Source organism: Microplitis demolitor, chromosome 2 (genome assembly GCF_026212275.2).
Source record: "Microplitis demolitor isolate Queensland-Clemson2020A chromosome 2, iyMicDemo2.1a, whole genome shotgun sequence".
NCBI classification, from domain to species: Eukaryota; Metazoa; Arthropoda; class Insecta; order Hymenoptera; family Braconidae; genus Microplitis; species Microplitis demolitor.
The window spans coordinates 5,661,944-5,677,120 of NC_068546.1; the positions used below are offsets into that span (position 1 = coordinate 5,661,944).

The 15,177-nt window shown below is 24.3% G+C and overlaps 1 protein-coding gene across 2 annotated transcripts; it reads right to left on the reverse strand.

Moving 5' to 3' along the window:
- Nucleotides 1–716: 716 nt before the first annotated feature.
- LOC103575065 (calcium channel flower) lies at nt 717–10,990 on the reverse strand. Of its 2 annotated transcripts, XM_014444052.2 has the most exons (6): nt 10,860–10,990; nt 10,620–10,740; nt 10,322–10,529; nt 8,252–8,359; nt 7,721–7,880; nt 4,191–4,280 (listed from the first exon to the last, which is right to left on the reverse strand). In XM_014444052.2, exons 1-5 carry the CDS (start codon nt 10,860–10,862, stop codon nt 7,754–7,756), a joined length of 567 nt encoding a protein of 188 aa, XP_014299538.1. In that variant the 5' UTR covers nt 10,863–10,990; the 3' UTR covers nt 4,191–4,280; nt 7,721–7,753. The 2 variants fall into 2 exon arrangements, with proteins under 2 accessions (XP_014299537.1, XP_014299538.1); XM_014444051.2 differs by lacking the exon at nt 7,721–7,880 and having other exon boundaries at nt 717–4,280; nt 10,860–10,989.
- Between the last annotated feature and the right edge of the window lie 4,187 nt (nt 10,991–15,177).

The following is a 15,177-nucleotide window of genomic DNA, read 5'->3' on the forward strand; positions in this document are numbered from 1 at the left end:
TATCTACGGCTGCTCAATTTCAAAACAGTAGTATTTTTAGATACAATGAAGTATTCAATTCATATTCCAAAAATTTTATCTTTGTCAGTTAATATGTTTTAAAGTTGGGCAGCCGGTCTTATAATAAGAATCGAATTTATAATTAATTCTCATAAAAGAAATTGTTTAAAAATTTCTCGAAATAATCAAATAGTACGTGTACTTAGACGTTCTGTCTATTTAATAAGAAAATTAATTTTCTTTTTTTATTATTTTTATCGTTTTTTTCTCTTTTTAAGTATATATTCTATAACATCATTCTTCAAAAAAATCACAAAGAACAGCTTAATCATCCATTTATTGGTCAACTTTCCCTTACTCTATCATGCCAAACAAAAAAAGTAACAGCACAATTTGTTGCAGACTGTTCCTTTCGAATTAAATTTCTACTTAAAATTAACCAAGTTAAATTACGATGATGCAACGTTTTATTCCTTGAAATAAATTTTAAATTTCTAGCATAAGATAATAAAATATAGAATGCGCTCTACAATAGACTTTGTTCAAATGAAATATTAAATCAAAACAAATAATAATTAATAGTTTTCAATTGTACACATTTATTATTTAGTAATTTAACTATTTCACTTGTCATCATTACAATGTTTTCATTAACAATATCATTTAACATTTAAAGATAATACTTTACTAATAGCAAATAATTAACTATGTAATAGTATTTCATTCTAATGAATCGGCTAGATGACAATTATATTCGTTTAACATGAATTTTTTAGTTATTTATAATATTCTACATTTTTTTAAACACATTCAAATTTATGAATTTATTTAGTATGTATATTATGTAGTAGTCTAAACATTTATTATTACTGATATTATTTTTTCAATGATTAATTTAAATAATATTCATTAACTATTTTTAAAACAATAATAATAATAATAACGTATAAAAATGACTGATGCAAACATTCTTCTATATAAAAAAAAATTTATATAATTAAATAATTAATATGGAAATATTTGCAATAGTTACACATTTAATTACTATTTTATTTAATTTACAATTTTATTTCAGACGACACATCCATCAAAACACTTCCACTTTTTTTTAAATTAATTGCTTTCTAACATCAAATTTACATCGTGAACAATGAGGCCTTTTTTATTTTACTTTATACTGGTTGTAATTAACAATAAAAGAAATTATATAAAAATAATAACATTAATCAAGTATTTATATTGCTCCGATATGTTTTATCGTATTGTAAGTTCATTCAACCGTAGTAGTTTTAGTACAGAAAAAATCATTTGGGTGACATTTATTTATAATTTTTCTTTTTTTTTTTAATACTTTCGTAGCTGAAAATTTATAAGATAGTAACAATTTTATAGTTATTAAAATTAAGTATTACCAAACATTGTATCGTTTTGCCTTAATTTATATGAATATACACAGAAAAAAATCATTTCTTGACACAAAAAATTTTTATTCGCCCTAAGAAATTTTTTTCATTATAAATTAAAAAAAAAAAATTTGTCGGGACGAAAGAAAATTTTATTGAGCTAAGAAAAAAATTTTTTTTAATGTACAACAAATATATTAATGACAACCAAATTGTAATATACATTAAATATAATATTATATTTAATTGTTTATAATAAAAATTATACAAATAAACTATTAATTAAAATATTCTATAAAATTGAGTACAGCTAGCTAATTATGATTAAGCCTTCAATGACTTTAATTTATTAAGCCTTCTAATGAAGTAAGTAAATAATATTATTTAATGATTTGAATTTTAATATCAGTCTCTATATATTAGAGCTGTACAATTTCGTTGATAAACGGCTAATCAGATTAGCTGGTTTAATCAGCTTATAATTAGCCTGAATAACAAACTATTAGCTTATCTAATTTAGCTAACGACTAAGTTAATTTAACTATTTACCAATGAACTATGTACAATAAATAAATAAGTTGTAGAAGTTATGTTTACCACATTTTTTAAACTGAAAAAACCATTAAAAGATAATTTGTTTTACCGCCACACAAAATAACAAGTAGTTTCTTTTATCAGTATACAGAAAAAAGGTTTTTTTGGAGCAAGAAACCAGAGTTTCAGCTCAGAAATTGAAATGAAACACTTGATATCTTGATGATGTGAAAAATATAAAAAATTTCAGTTAAACTTTTTAGTCCTCTCTTACGTAAAATAACATAAATTTGATGCAAAATTAAAGCTGCTATTTTACATCAAGTTTATAAATAATTTTATAATACTATAGTTAGCTGACATTTTATAATTTTTGAATTTTTTTTTAAATGATAAATTAAAAAAAAAAATATTTCAAAAAATTGCACCTACAGTTTTTTAAAATTTTTTACATGTGCATATTTTTATTTTTTTTTTGTAATTTTACATGCGGGAGAAAGCGAAAAATTTAAATGAAATTTTTTATGTGTACTAGAGGTCATCAAAATGTTAAATGTTTCATATTCATTTTTGAGTTAAAATGTTGATGATCTAGAGTTCTCTTGAGAATGTTTTCTTGACCCAAGAAAAATATTGGCTTCAATTTATAATGCAAAAAATTTCTTGAGACAATTTAAAATTTTCTTAAGGCAATTAAAATTTTTTTTTTCTAAGAAATCCTGTGTAATAATATTTTCTGACGTTGAAAAAATTTACTTGGACAGTGTACTTGATACAAGAAAAGACAGAAATCTTCTTGCAAATGGGGAGATTGCACTGAGAATTCGTGCCATTTTAAATGCCACCAAAGCAGAGAATCTTGCACCATAATAAGTTTTATTAATTACTCTAAATTTAATAATTATGTCAAAGAGAAAAAATTTCAAGAGATGGTCCTTGACTTTCAATGGCTTTTTTAGCTTAAAAAATGAAGTAAACATAATTTATACCACGAGTTTATTTGTCGTAAATAGTCAGTAACTAATTAAATTTACCATTGTCGGTTTAGCCATTGGCCAAATTAGTCAAGCCGTTAGCTAATTAACTCGCTTAATCCTTTCATCGATTTAACCGACTAAGTATAGCCCTACTATGTACCTCGACTGACAATGAGATTTTTTACTATGAAAAGATCCAAGTATATGTTTACTATTACTTGTGAAAAATGATTCCATTTAAATAAACACAGAAAAAATGATCACAAATACTTTTAAAAATATTCGAATAACAAATTAAATTATATTTTAATATATAAAACATAACTTGAGGAAAACTTGAAAAACATTGTAGTCTTTTGTTCTTAATAAATATTAACGTTAATGATAAACCTAGAGAAATAACGGAATGCAGAGGAAGAAAATGCTGTTGTTATCAATGTAGTTTTTCTTTGAATTTTTTTTAATTGCAATAAATTTTAGTAAACTATTCAACTAAAAGAATTTAAAATAAAAGTATTTAAAATTTACAAAAAAGTTTTGGCACGATCACTCGTATTTCTTAAAAAAATTTGAAAATGTAGTGAATTACAAAAAAAAACTTATGTTAAATTAAATAGAAGATTTTTAAATTATTTGTTATTCCATTTAATTTTACTCAAGAGTGAATTTGAAATTTTAGTATTAATTTAAAAAATTTTAATCATATTTTTTTGGCATAATTACTATTGGAAGATATTATTATATATAAAATTAATAAAAAGTAAACAATTTTTTTAAAAAATGTAACTTAAAAAGTACAAAAAAAATCTTATCGAGATTACATCAAAGTAAATTAATTAAATCTGATAAGTTTAATACAAACAAAGATCAGTGGTTCTCAGAGTATGCATGGAAATAAAAATAATTAAAATAAAAATAAAAAAAAGTTCTCAAACGTCAATTTAAATCTTTTAACTCTGAATTAATTTTAGTTTAAAAATTTTCTTCGAATGAATTGTGCCATGAAAGGAAATTAAATTTAATGGACGACTAGAGCAATAATTTATCGCGAATAAAAAATTTTATCGTTCGTCTGCATTATCAATTTACTGTTTTTTATATTACCAGAAATACAATAAGAGCTAAATAAATATTTACTGTTGAACTTTTTTGTTCTCATTCATTCCTTTGCCTCCATTTATACATTACGTCTATCTGATGCTTAAAATTACCGCAACATTTTTTTTATTTTTCAAATCATCAAACATTGCTATCAGATTTAGTTGAAAATCCCATTGGCTCAGCATTTTCTACTAAATTAGACTTCATACTAGATGATGGTATTTGAGGATTTATTGCTGCTGTTCTCATTTCATCAATGGGAGCCCTAAAAATATTAAAATAAAAATATAAATAAATTTATGAATTTGTAAAACTAAAACTAAAAAAAAAAAAACATGCTTACTAAAATTTCAATTAAATAAAATTAGTATAAATAAATAAAAAGAAAAAAACCTGAATATTAATAGTATTATTAATCTAATTATTGTGGCCGTGAAACCAAATTTAATATAAATAGATACTAATTTTTATAATTTAATAAAATAAAGACAGTTATAATTAATATCGTATGTCACTACTATACTTTAAATAGAAACTATAATATCAATAAATATAAATATAAATATAACTATGGTGACGCGCTTAAATATCTACGACAAAATATTTGCGTGAAAATATCTACGGACTAAAATATCTGTGGATAAAATATCTATATTTACTAGATCAATTAAAAAAAAAAATTCTCATATTTTAATATAATTTTGAAATTAAAATTTTCTGATGTCAATAAAAAATCGGCATTTCGAAACATATATGTATTTTTTTATTGATAATTTATCCCTAATTTAGGGTTCTGTGACAACTGATCCTCGACAAGTGATTCCACATACAATTTCATTAAGTTTTTTTTTTTTATATTTACTGAAAAATTACAATCTATCCTAGGATATTTATTAATTGAGATGTCGTACACTGATAGAAGGATTTGTTTAGGAGTAATAAATTGATTTATTAAATTTTTCTCAACTGACTTTTTTGGATTTAACAAATATTTAGTAATTATTAACAATATTTATTATAATGAAATAAGTAACTTCTTTATTATTAAGAAATATTTTTAATGCTAACAAAGCCTTATTAACATAAAAGAAATATTTGTTAGCACCAAACAAGGCTTGTTAATATTTAATAAATATTTCTTAGACGAATTTGTCGGTAGAGGGCTACACACGAGCCTGTAGTGGTGTACAAGTATTAAAAAAGCTATATGTGTGTGTCGTTGCGACGTCATATTGTTTACTCCGTTCTAGCTTGCATTGTTGGTTAAACGTAACCTACAACTGAAGCTCTCATATACTTAAATAATATTTATATCAGAAGTATTTTGTAAATTGTCATCCATATTATAACTATGAAAATATGGAAGCCTTGTTAATTTTATTCAGTTCAATTTTAATCAAATATAAAACCATTAAAAACACATGTACTATCAAACGGATTTTATGTTATTTCTCAGCGTAGTTTAACATAAGAAATTTTAATTTGTTTATTCTAGTTATAGTGTTAATTACTATGAAATTGTATTTTGAAATTAAAAGAACAGAAAATTTTATACGATGGTTGTTTTAGTTATTTTTGTTTATAAATACAAATATTAATGAATGTGTGTAGCTGCATGCAAAAACATATATAGATATATATTCTTGAACTGTGTGATTTTATGAATTAAATTTTAATAAATAAGTTAATAGATAATTTCTTAAATATAAAAAAAAAATTTGTTCAAATAATAAAAAATATATTAAATATAAAATATTCATTTATTAATCATTAAAAAGTGATTCATTAAATGTTAAAAAGTGATTTATTAAATACTAATAAATCATTTTTTAAATGGAAAGAAATCGTTTATTAAATATTAACAAATCGTTTATTAGATGCTAAGAAATATTTATTAAATACAAAAAAATGATGTTTAAGAAATGATTTGTTAAATATTAATAAATATTTCTTAAATAAAGCTCCGTTAAGAAATAATTTGTTAAATATTAACAAATCTTTTTTAATACTAAGAAATCCTTCTATCAGTGTAGGTTTTTGTTAAAAAAAAAAAAAAAAAAAAAAAAAAAAACACTATCCAGTGATGTTTTTTCTTTTAGTTTTGAGAGGGATTTTACTTATGTGGATTTCATAAAATAATTTATATTATTAGAAGAATAAGAAAAATTTTATTCCCGTCATATCTATATGCCCAAGTAGCACAGAGTCAACTTTAAGATGTCTTAAAGATGTCTTTTAAAAGGACAAGACAAATTTTTTTTGTCTCAAAATCATCTTTTTTGATATAAATACGATATGCAAATGTTGGTTCCGGAGACAGAAAAAATTTGTGTTGTTTTTCCTGTCTCATGCCAATTAAAAAGTCGTTTAGATGACTTTTGTACCACTATTTGTAATTTACTTCTTGTCGTCACTTGTTTTAAGTCTTTTAAGTAGATGTTTTTTCGGTGACATAAATTTTTGATCGTTTTGTCAACATATTGATGCTTTATTGACAAGTCAAAAAGTAGCCTAAAAACTGATATTTTATAGATGTCATAAAGGCAAGTGTGCTACCTGGGTGATAGAATTGGTTAATGTTATTAAATTTGGAATCGTTAAAAAGGTCTTGACTTGAATTTGTGCCTTTTCATACTTTAAACTCTTTTTTAATGCCAAACATTGAGATAAATCAATTTATCTATGTTATTCAAATTACTTTTAAATTACGGTAAAAAGACGATCGTATTCATTTTCTTTAAATAAATTAATCTTTTAATTATTCTATCACTAAATATGACTGAATATCACTGAATATAGCTATATTATTTATATCGCGTTACTAATTCCAAAACGACATATTTTTATACTCCTTTTTGGTTTTAGGGAGCTTCTCAAAGCCAAAAGAGCGCATACAGAAAAAAAAAGGATTTATTGACGTAAAAAATCTTTACTCGCCCAAAAAAAATTTTAATTTACTCCAAGAAATTTTTAGCATTGTCAATTGAAAACAAAAATTTATTTGAAACTAGAAAAAATTATTTGACGCGAAAAATTATTTCTTGCCCAAAAAATGTTTTTTCGCCCCAAGCGATTTTTACATTCAATTCAATGCATAAAATTTCTTGGTGCAAGTAAAATTTTTTTGCGGCAAGAAATCTTTTTTTTTTTTGTTATAAATATAAAAAGTTAAATTATGTAAATTAGTTGTTGATAAAAACCAATTGTTGATGGGATCAGACGTCGGTGGGATTAATTAGTAGGGATCATTTGTCATGGTATAAAATTGTTAAGATCAGTTGACGGCACACCCTATTTTACAATCATACTATTATTATATAAGATGATTATTTTACACACATAATATTATTTTGTTTAATTACTTCGTCTGCAAACATTTCGTGTTGTTTATATTGCGTCCGTAGATACCTTTTTTTATCTTTTGTTGTAGATATTTTATCCGTAAATATTTTATTGTGGAACCATAACTATTGTTATTATGAAAACGTATCTTATTTGCTAATTACAATGCAAATCTTATCTAATCAAATAAAAAAAATATTATTTGCTTCCGTCTTGTCTTAAATTTACAATTTATTTGAATTACGACTAGTACACACAGTGCAAGCAATGTGATATCCACCAGGAAATAAATAAAGGAATTGATAACATTTAAAATACATGCATAAAAAAAAGAACTAATTATATAATTAGGTTTATTATTGCCTGATTAGCAGAATAGAAGAATTAAATGGTAGTTTATGTTGGTCTCCAGACATCTGGATCCTCCATCAAAGTAGTATGATGATCCGTTGATGGTACATTAGCTTGAGGAGAAGCCATACCTGATGGTGATGCCATTCCTGCTGGGTCTGGCCTTGACCCTCTGTTATTTATTGTGTCAGTATATTAATTATCCATACACTTACTTTTATTTTTCTCTTTAACTTGAGTTTTAGATATGAGTTGTTACGAAACACAATAAAACAAACTTGACAATTTTATTTCAAATAAATATTTTTTTTTTGTCAACCAAAAATTTAGTGGGCATTTAAAAATAAAAATATTTAAACTTGTGATTTTAATATAATTGATAATTAATAACTTAAAAACAAATATTAAGTAAATAAGCAGTGAAAATAAAACACAAAAAACACGTTCACCCTCAAACATGTAAATTTGTATTAGTGTTAACACATAAAACCATATTTTATCCCAATTAGTAGTATTTTTTAAATTTATTATACTTTTACTTACTTTTTCCCGAGTGACATAAGACCATATATTATTCCCGTTGTGAATATTAAACCACAGCCAAATATACTGCTCAGTGATGGACATAAGAAAATTGACGGCAACGCTATTCTATAAAATAAAAAATAAATAAATAATATTTAAGGCCATTCTCAGAGTGTCCTCCTTCTTTTTAAAAATTTTCAATGAAAAACAATTAAGACCTTCATTGAAAAAAGGACGACGTAGTAGTAATTTCGCCAAGATATATTTTTTTTTTAAATTACTTAGAATTGATGTCAATTGGAAGTTTAACGAAATTTGGAAAATAAATTTCAGTAAAATCTTCATGTCAATTTTATACAGTCGACTACCCGTTATAAACCTCGTCTAGGGGAGGTATGGAAAATTTTTTTGGGCATTTCAGTCTTCTCACTACCGTGTGATTAATTTTGTTCTCGACTATTCGTTATAAACCTGTTTTATTTTATATGATTTTAAACGTCATATTTATGTTTTGTTACATACGCGACATTCCGATTTTTCTGGTGCTTACAGCGCTAAAATAAATACTTATATTTTTATACAAATAATAATTATCATGCAAAAAATTATAGTGATAACGGTATTGATGAAAATAATAATAAAAATAATAATTTTATTGATAAACATAATGCTCAATAAAACTTTTCAATAGTAACACAAGCTTTAAATGCAATTCATGATTATAATTATGAACAATAAATTATATTTTACTCAATAATGATTAAATTATTCTCTGCGAAACGTAGATAGTAAATTTTCATCATTAAGTTGTCTATTTTTTCCTATTGTTAGTTTATAATTAAGACAATTTTAACGGAGACTTATATCGGGTTCTCTAGTACGAAACTCCTTAGAGTGGTTAAGTGGGGAAGCTGTTTGGATTCAGTAACTCCCGATTGAGGGGAAGAGTATTTAGGAATACAAACATGTGCCTGATGTTTTTTTATTTATATAAATTTTTTTTATAAGTATATGCCAATATGAAAATTTGTCTGACGAGAAAATAATTAATATTTACGGATACAATTAGAAAATTTTACAAATAAAAAGATGCACATGTAGATTTTGTTACTATAAATACATGTAATTTTTTTTCTTTTGATTTTCTTCATTTTGGTAATTCATATGGTTAAATATGTGTTCTGATGATTTTATTAATTAAAAAAAGAAATACACAAGTAGAGCATCTAACAATGATATAAGTAAATTTTATCAATTTATATTAATATATATTTATGAGAGATCTTGTTGAAGGTTTAGTTTCAAAACTATAGCTTTAGAAAAGCAGTGGATGAAAAAAGTCAAAAATATGTGAAAAGATATTTGAAATACTCGCTAGTACCACTTTTTAAATTTCTTGTATTCACATTTTTCCCAGAGATATCGATAGTAAGTTTTAAGTTGTCTAATATCTGTTGTATTTACACTCATATTTTTTTTTAATTCTATATCTCGGCGAAATTACTAGACTACGTTGTCTTTTTTTCAATTGAGGTTTTAATTTTTTTTTAATTAATTAATAAAATTTTAATATGGTTATGACAAGTCACTGAAAATTTTTATAAAGTAGAGGCTCTATTTTAGAACCCCTTAAATATGAGTGTGAATGCAGCAGACATCAGACAAATTTAAAATTATAAATAAATAGAGAAACTAATTTAAAAAAACATATTTACAAAAAATGCACTTATTAATTTTTTAAATGCGCATTTTTTAAAAACTTTATTTTATTAAATATTTACTCTATTAATAATTTTAAATTTGTCTGATGTCTGCTACATTCACACTCATCCTTAAATTTAAAAATTGAAGTGTACATTTTTTCACGATACTAAAGTTACCCGACGTCTAATAATTTTTGTATTTTTAGAAGCGATAAATTATAAAAAAAAAAATTTCAAAAATTGCACCTATAGCTTTTTTAATTTTCTACATGTGCATATTTTTAGTTTTTTTTTTTGTAATTAATTTGTTAAAAAAATTCAAAATTTGTTAATTGTCTACAAACTTCAGGATAATTTTTAAAAATTAAAATATAAATTTACTTACATACAATAACCAGCAGCACGATTCCAATAAGGTCTTTTTTCGACCCAATCACTCAAGTTTTGTACAAAATCAATAAACATACAGCAACAAGGTGCTTCAATAGTCACGACTAAAAATCCAGCAATCATTTGTAGAATACCACTAATAAAACACATCACAGAACCAAACACTATACCAATACAATTCCATGCTCCTAAAAATATTGCAACTAAAACAGATCAATATAATTATTTAAATATTTATTTGAATTAACAATAATGATCATAAAAAATATATATTTCGGGAAATAAAAACTTACTAAGACTTCCAACTGTACCTAGACCTCGACCGGCATACTTCATCCACCAGGGAACATCGTCCTTGGACACAGGATCTTGACCAGGTCTCTCCATTATGGAGGCTATTTTTTCTCCGAACGACTAACAAAATTATGTCTTATTAATGTTTGCTTAATGGGTGTAAGTTAAAATAATATATTAAGAAGATTTAAATAAATGAAATAAAGCTAAAAATATAAATTAATATATTTTATAAATACCATTATTGTAATAATCCGAAAATAATCGGATGCTTGTCAGCTGACACTTATACTTCAATTTTCTGACACTTCGAAACTAAAATCAGAGGTAAGAGGATTGAATTCTATCCTCTCTTTCTTACTCGAAAAAATTTGTCGTACGAAGAGAAAATCGACCCACGAGCTTTTCGTTTTTATCACTAGAGGACGTTGTCGTCTCGTAATGTGACCGTACTGAGATAAGAAACAGAAATTGTACATGAGGAAATGAAATCGAGAATATTTCAGTTTTCAAAAAATAATTTAATTTTATTAATTTTTCATTAGATTTTTTTTTAATTGTAAAAGGAGAAATGATTTTTTAATTAATTTATAAATTTATTTATACAGAAAACTTTTAATAAAGTTATAAAGATATCTTTTTTCACGAGTGACTTATAGAGAAATTGAAACATAATTTGACTAGAATTTTTGAAAATTTACTGTAATTTAAAAATTATTAAAAGGAGAAATTCGAAAAAAATTTTTTTATTGGTGCATTTTTTAAAAATCGAAAAGCTATTTTTAAATTTTTTTAGAGGACCTCACGGTGTGTGCGTAAATAGAGAATAATTTTTTAATTGAAAATTATCCTAGTCTGTAAAGATCCAATAGTGTCTATAATTACAAAATATATTTGTTAATAATGAAATTATTTATTTAATTGTTATAAAATGCAAAAATTATTAGCAAATTAAAAAAAAGATTGGATTTGATTCGATGATGTAGCAAATTGATGAATTTAAATTAATCGATTTACACAGATAACAAAAAGTTCTCGACTAAAAGTAAATATTCTTGATTCAAGAAAATTTTTTTGAAAACCTCAATTTTCTGGGGTAAAGTAGAAATCTCCTCTGACGACACAAATTCTCTTGGCTCAATAACATTTTTACTTGGTTTCCGAGAACGTTTGTCTTCCAAAATAATTTCTTGAATCAAGATAGCTTTTTTTTCTGTGTATGAACATGATTAATAGAGTAATTTCTAAATTATTAAAAAATTAACATAGGATTAATTTACAGAGTGATCGGTTCAGTAAATAAACACGACTAGCAAATGAACATTATTTAATTTTTACGTCGATCATTTAACTTTTTATTACAATTGCATAAAAAAATACTTAAGTGTTGTTGAATTGACAACTTTTATAACTTCAATTAAAATTTTGTTGCATTTTTCTGTATTAAAAAATTTAAAAATATGGTCGTCCATTAACTGGTTAGCGGTCATTTACTGGCTCAGTCACTTTATCCCAGAATTTTCTCACTTGTAGATTGAAAAATCGAATCTAATGAAAATCTTAGATAAAAATTTTTTATTATTTTAAAAAATATAATTAATAAAATATTCGTAATATCATTTTGTTCGTTTAATGAAAATTTAAAAAATAGACAAAACGGTTTCAATAATCACAGTAATCAAAAGTGGTTTTTTATGACAATCATGTCATAAAAAGTTTAAATTAATTATTACGAAAAGAATCTAGAGTGATACAAAAAAAAAAAAATTGTCGACTGTATTCATTTCAATTAGAAGTTATTGTTAATTAATTAAATTTTAAACTAGTTTTAAAATAGATGAGGAATTACAGAAAGAAAAATTTGAAGTAAACACACGGAAAAAAAAAATGAGAAAAATTACAGTTTCATATCGTACATAATACCTCAGTCGAAAGATAGTTAATAGTAGAGTATAAGCACTGATTTTTGACACTGCACCTAAAGCGAATAACTGACATAATATTGACTATTATTTCATTCATTTCTATACAATTTAAAATAACGATGAGAAGATTAATTATGTTTTAGGCATGGTAAGGGCCTACTTTGTGAAGGTGTCCAAAACTGCAGGTATAACTAGATATTTTTATGAACTTTAAGCATTTTTTGAATAATTAAAATAAAAATACTTGTTTTTTCATCACATACTTCATATATCTTTGGTTTTATTAATTAATAATTTATCGCATGTTATAATATTCTATTCTATAATTTAAAACTTTATTAAAGTTATTAATTTCCTTAAAATATCCACAATTGGTGTTTCTACTCTAAACTATTTAAAAATTTTTACATAAATATAGAAATCCCTGAGTAAACAAAACGATTTACTCAATAATGAATGTATATCTATATATAGTATTCAAATTCAATCGGTTTGAATCATTTCTAATCGCCCTAATTAAAAAAATTTATTGAAAAGAATTGAAACTAATTTAATACTTTTGAATTAATTTTAATTCTCGAAGCATTTAACGATTAGAATGAATTGAGAAAAATTCGATGTCGCGTTAATTCATTTTAATTTTTTTTAATTATAGACAAGACCAGACATTTAGTTTTATTTACGGATTGAAGAATGAATTCAGAAAAATTTAGAGTTTTTAATATCCCTGCTTAAAAATATTGATTGAAAAGAATTGAAAATGATGAAATTCGAATTCTTTTTAATAATTTCAATTCTCTTTTGTTTGTATATATAGATATACAGTTTGCATGGAGTGACCGCTTCTCAATTCTTTTCAATCAGTATTTTTAACCAGGGATACTTTAATTTTTTTGAATTTTCTACGAGATCAGAAACTCAAGAATTATTCAGTTATTGAGAAGAATAGAAGTGAATTAGTTAGAAATTTAAATTATTGAAATGAATTCATCTTTTTCAATTCTATTCAATGAGTTTTTTGAATCAGGGCATTTTTAAAATCACGGATAGCAACGTATTCAAAAGTATTAACAACTATTTAAAATTTTTTTTTTCGAATCGTTTCAAATCGTTTCTTTTAATAAGGGAGTGTATACTATCGTCGACATTAATCTTTGAATGATAGACATATTGAAAAAGAATTAATTGTAAATATTTAATCATTTTTATAACAAAATGTCTGTCAAGAAACAATTTCTATTGAAATTAATGTGTACCAAATCACATGTAATTGCATAAGTTATACAAATTTTCATGTATTTAATTCTAATTATCTTTCTTATTTAAAAAATTCATGCCGGCAATAGTACATTATTCAAAAAACAAAATAAAATAATAACTATTCCACTATTTAACATTCAGCTGATATAGTTTTGTTATCTTACAAATCTATACTAATAAAAGGAGAGTCGATCTTTAACTTCCCGCTAAGAAAATTATCAATTTTCAAAAATTCGGGAAGTTATTGGTTTCACCCCGTTTCAGGAAGCTCGAAAACAGCGGGAAGTTTTAGGGCTGGCCCACAGGGTCAACCGATAGACAGATTTTTTTGTTCGGTTATACTGCGAAAACTACTGAACCGATCGAAATAATACTTATATCATAAGATGCAGCGTATTTCGGAGAAGGTTTTAGTATATGATGTGTTCGTGCTTACTTATCCGGAACTTATATTTTTTTGACTTATTAGAAATAATGAATTTTTATTGTAAATAAAATTATTCTATTCGATTGTCATTTGTTTAAAATAAATTTTTTAACTCTGTTGGTTATGTTTATTTATCGATTTGACATTTGGTAAATCGAGTGTTGTCAAGAATTATTTACAATAATGCATTTGCGAGTTATCATTACTATATGTCATCGGTACATCAGGGCTAATCAATTATATGAGTATGTAATTTTTATTAGTTTGAAAACTAATGGTACAATAAAAGTTAAAAAAATTATTATTCTAAATAGTTTCAAAGAATTTATGGTGAATACGTATGAGTTAAAATTTAATAATGGCGTTGAGTATTTTGTATTTACGCTTTCTGAAGGAGTATACTTATTAGGAGTTCAACTGTTATGAATTTTCGGTTGAGTCGGATACATTCACTAAAATTTCACGATAATCACGTAACTAATATTATTTAATTTCCTAAACCCCATATATTCGTAAATATATTCTAATAATTGTTTTTAATAATTTTTAGAGATTATGAGTCTTCCAGCTTATTTATTTATGCACCAGAAGATGGTATGACCCGTAATTTAGTGTATAAAGAAGCATTGTCATAACTTTTTAGTTTAGTAATGTAGTTATGTAAATTAATTATAATTTGGTTCGACTTTAAAATTGTAATTAAATTTTAAAAAAACGTATATTTAAAAAGAAAATGAATAACAAATATAAAATTTTTCAAGAATAGTTTATTAATAACTAAACATAAATTTCAGCCCAGCGAAGCGGGTGAGGGACAGCTAGTATCTTATAAATAAAAAGTTCATTTTTTCAAAAATTTTAAAAATAATTTCCGTTTTTTTACGACCATATCCACCAAAAAGTCCCTAGATAATTTCCAGTTCTACCACTTCAGTAATTAAAGAA

Bases quoted from the DNA above. Each gene is read 5' to 3' on its own strand.
- LOC103575065 (XM_014444051.2), bottom strand. The intron at 8,360-10,321 runs GTAAGTAAATTT...TTTATTTTATAG, and splicing joins CGTGCTGCTGGTTATTGTAT to AATAGCGTTGCCGTCAATTT. The intron at 4,281-8,251 runs GTAAGTAAAAGT...TAATATTTTTAG, and splicing joins CTTATGTCACTCGGGAAAAA to GGCTCCCATTGATGAAATGA.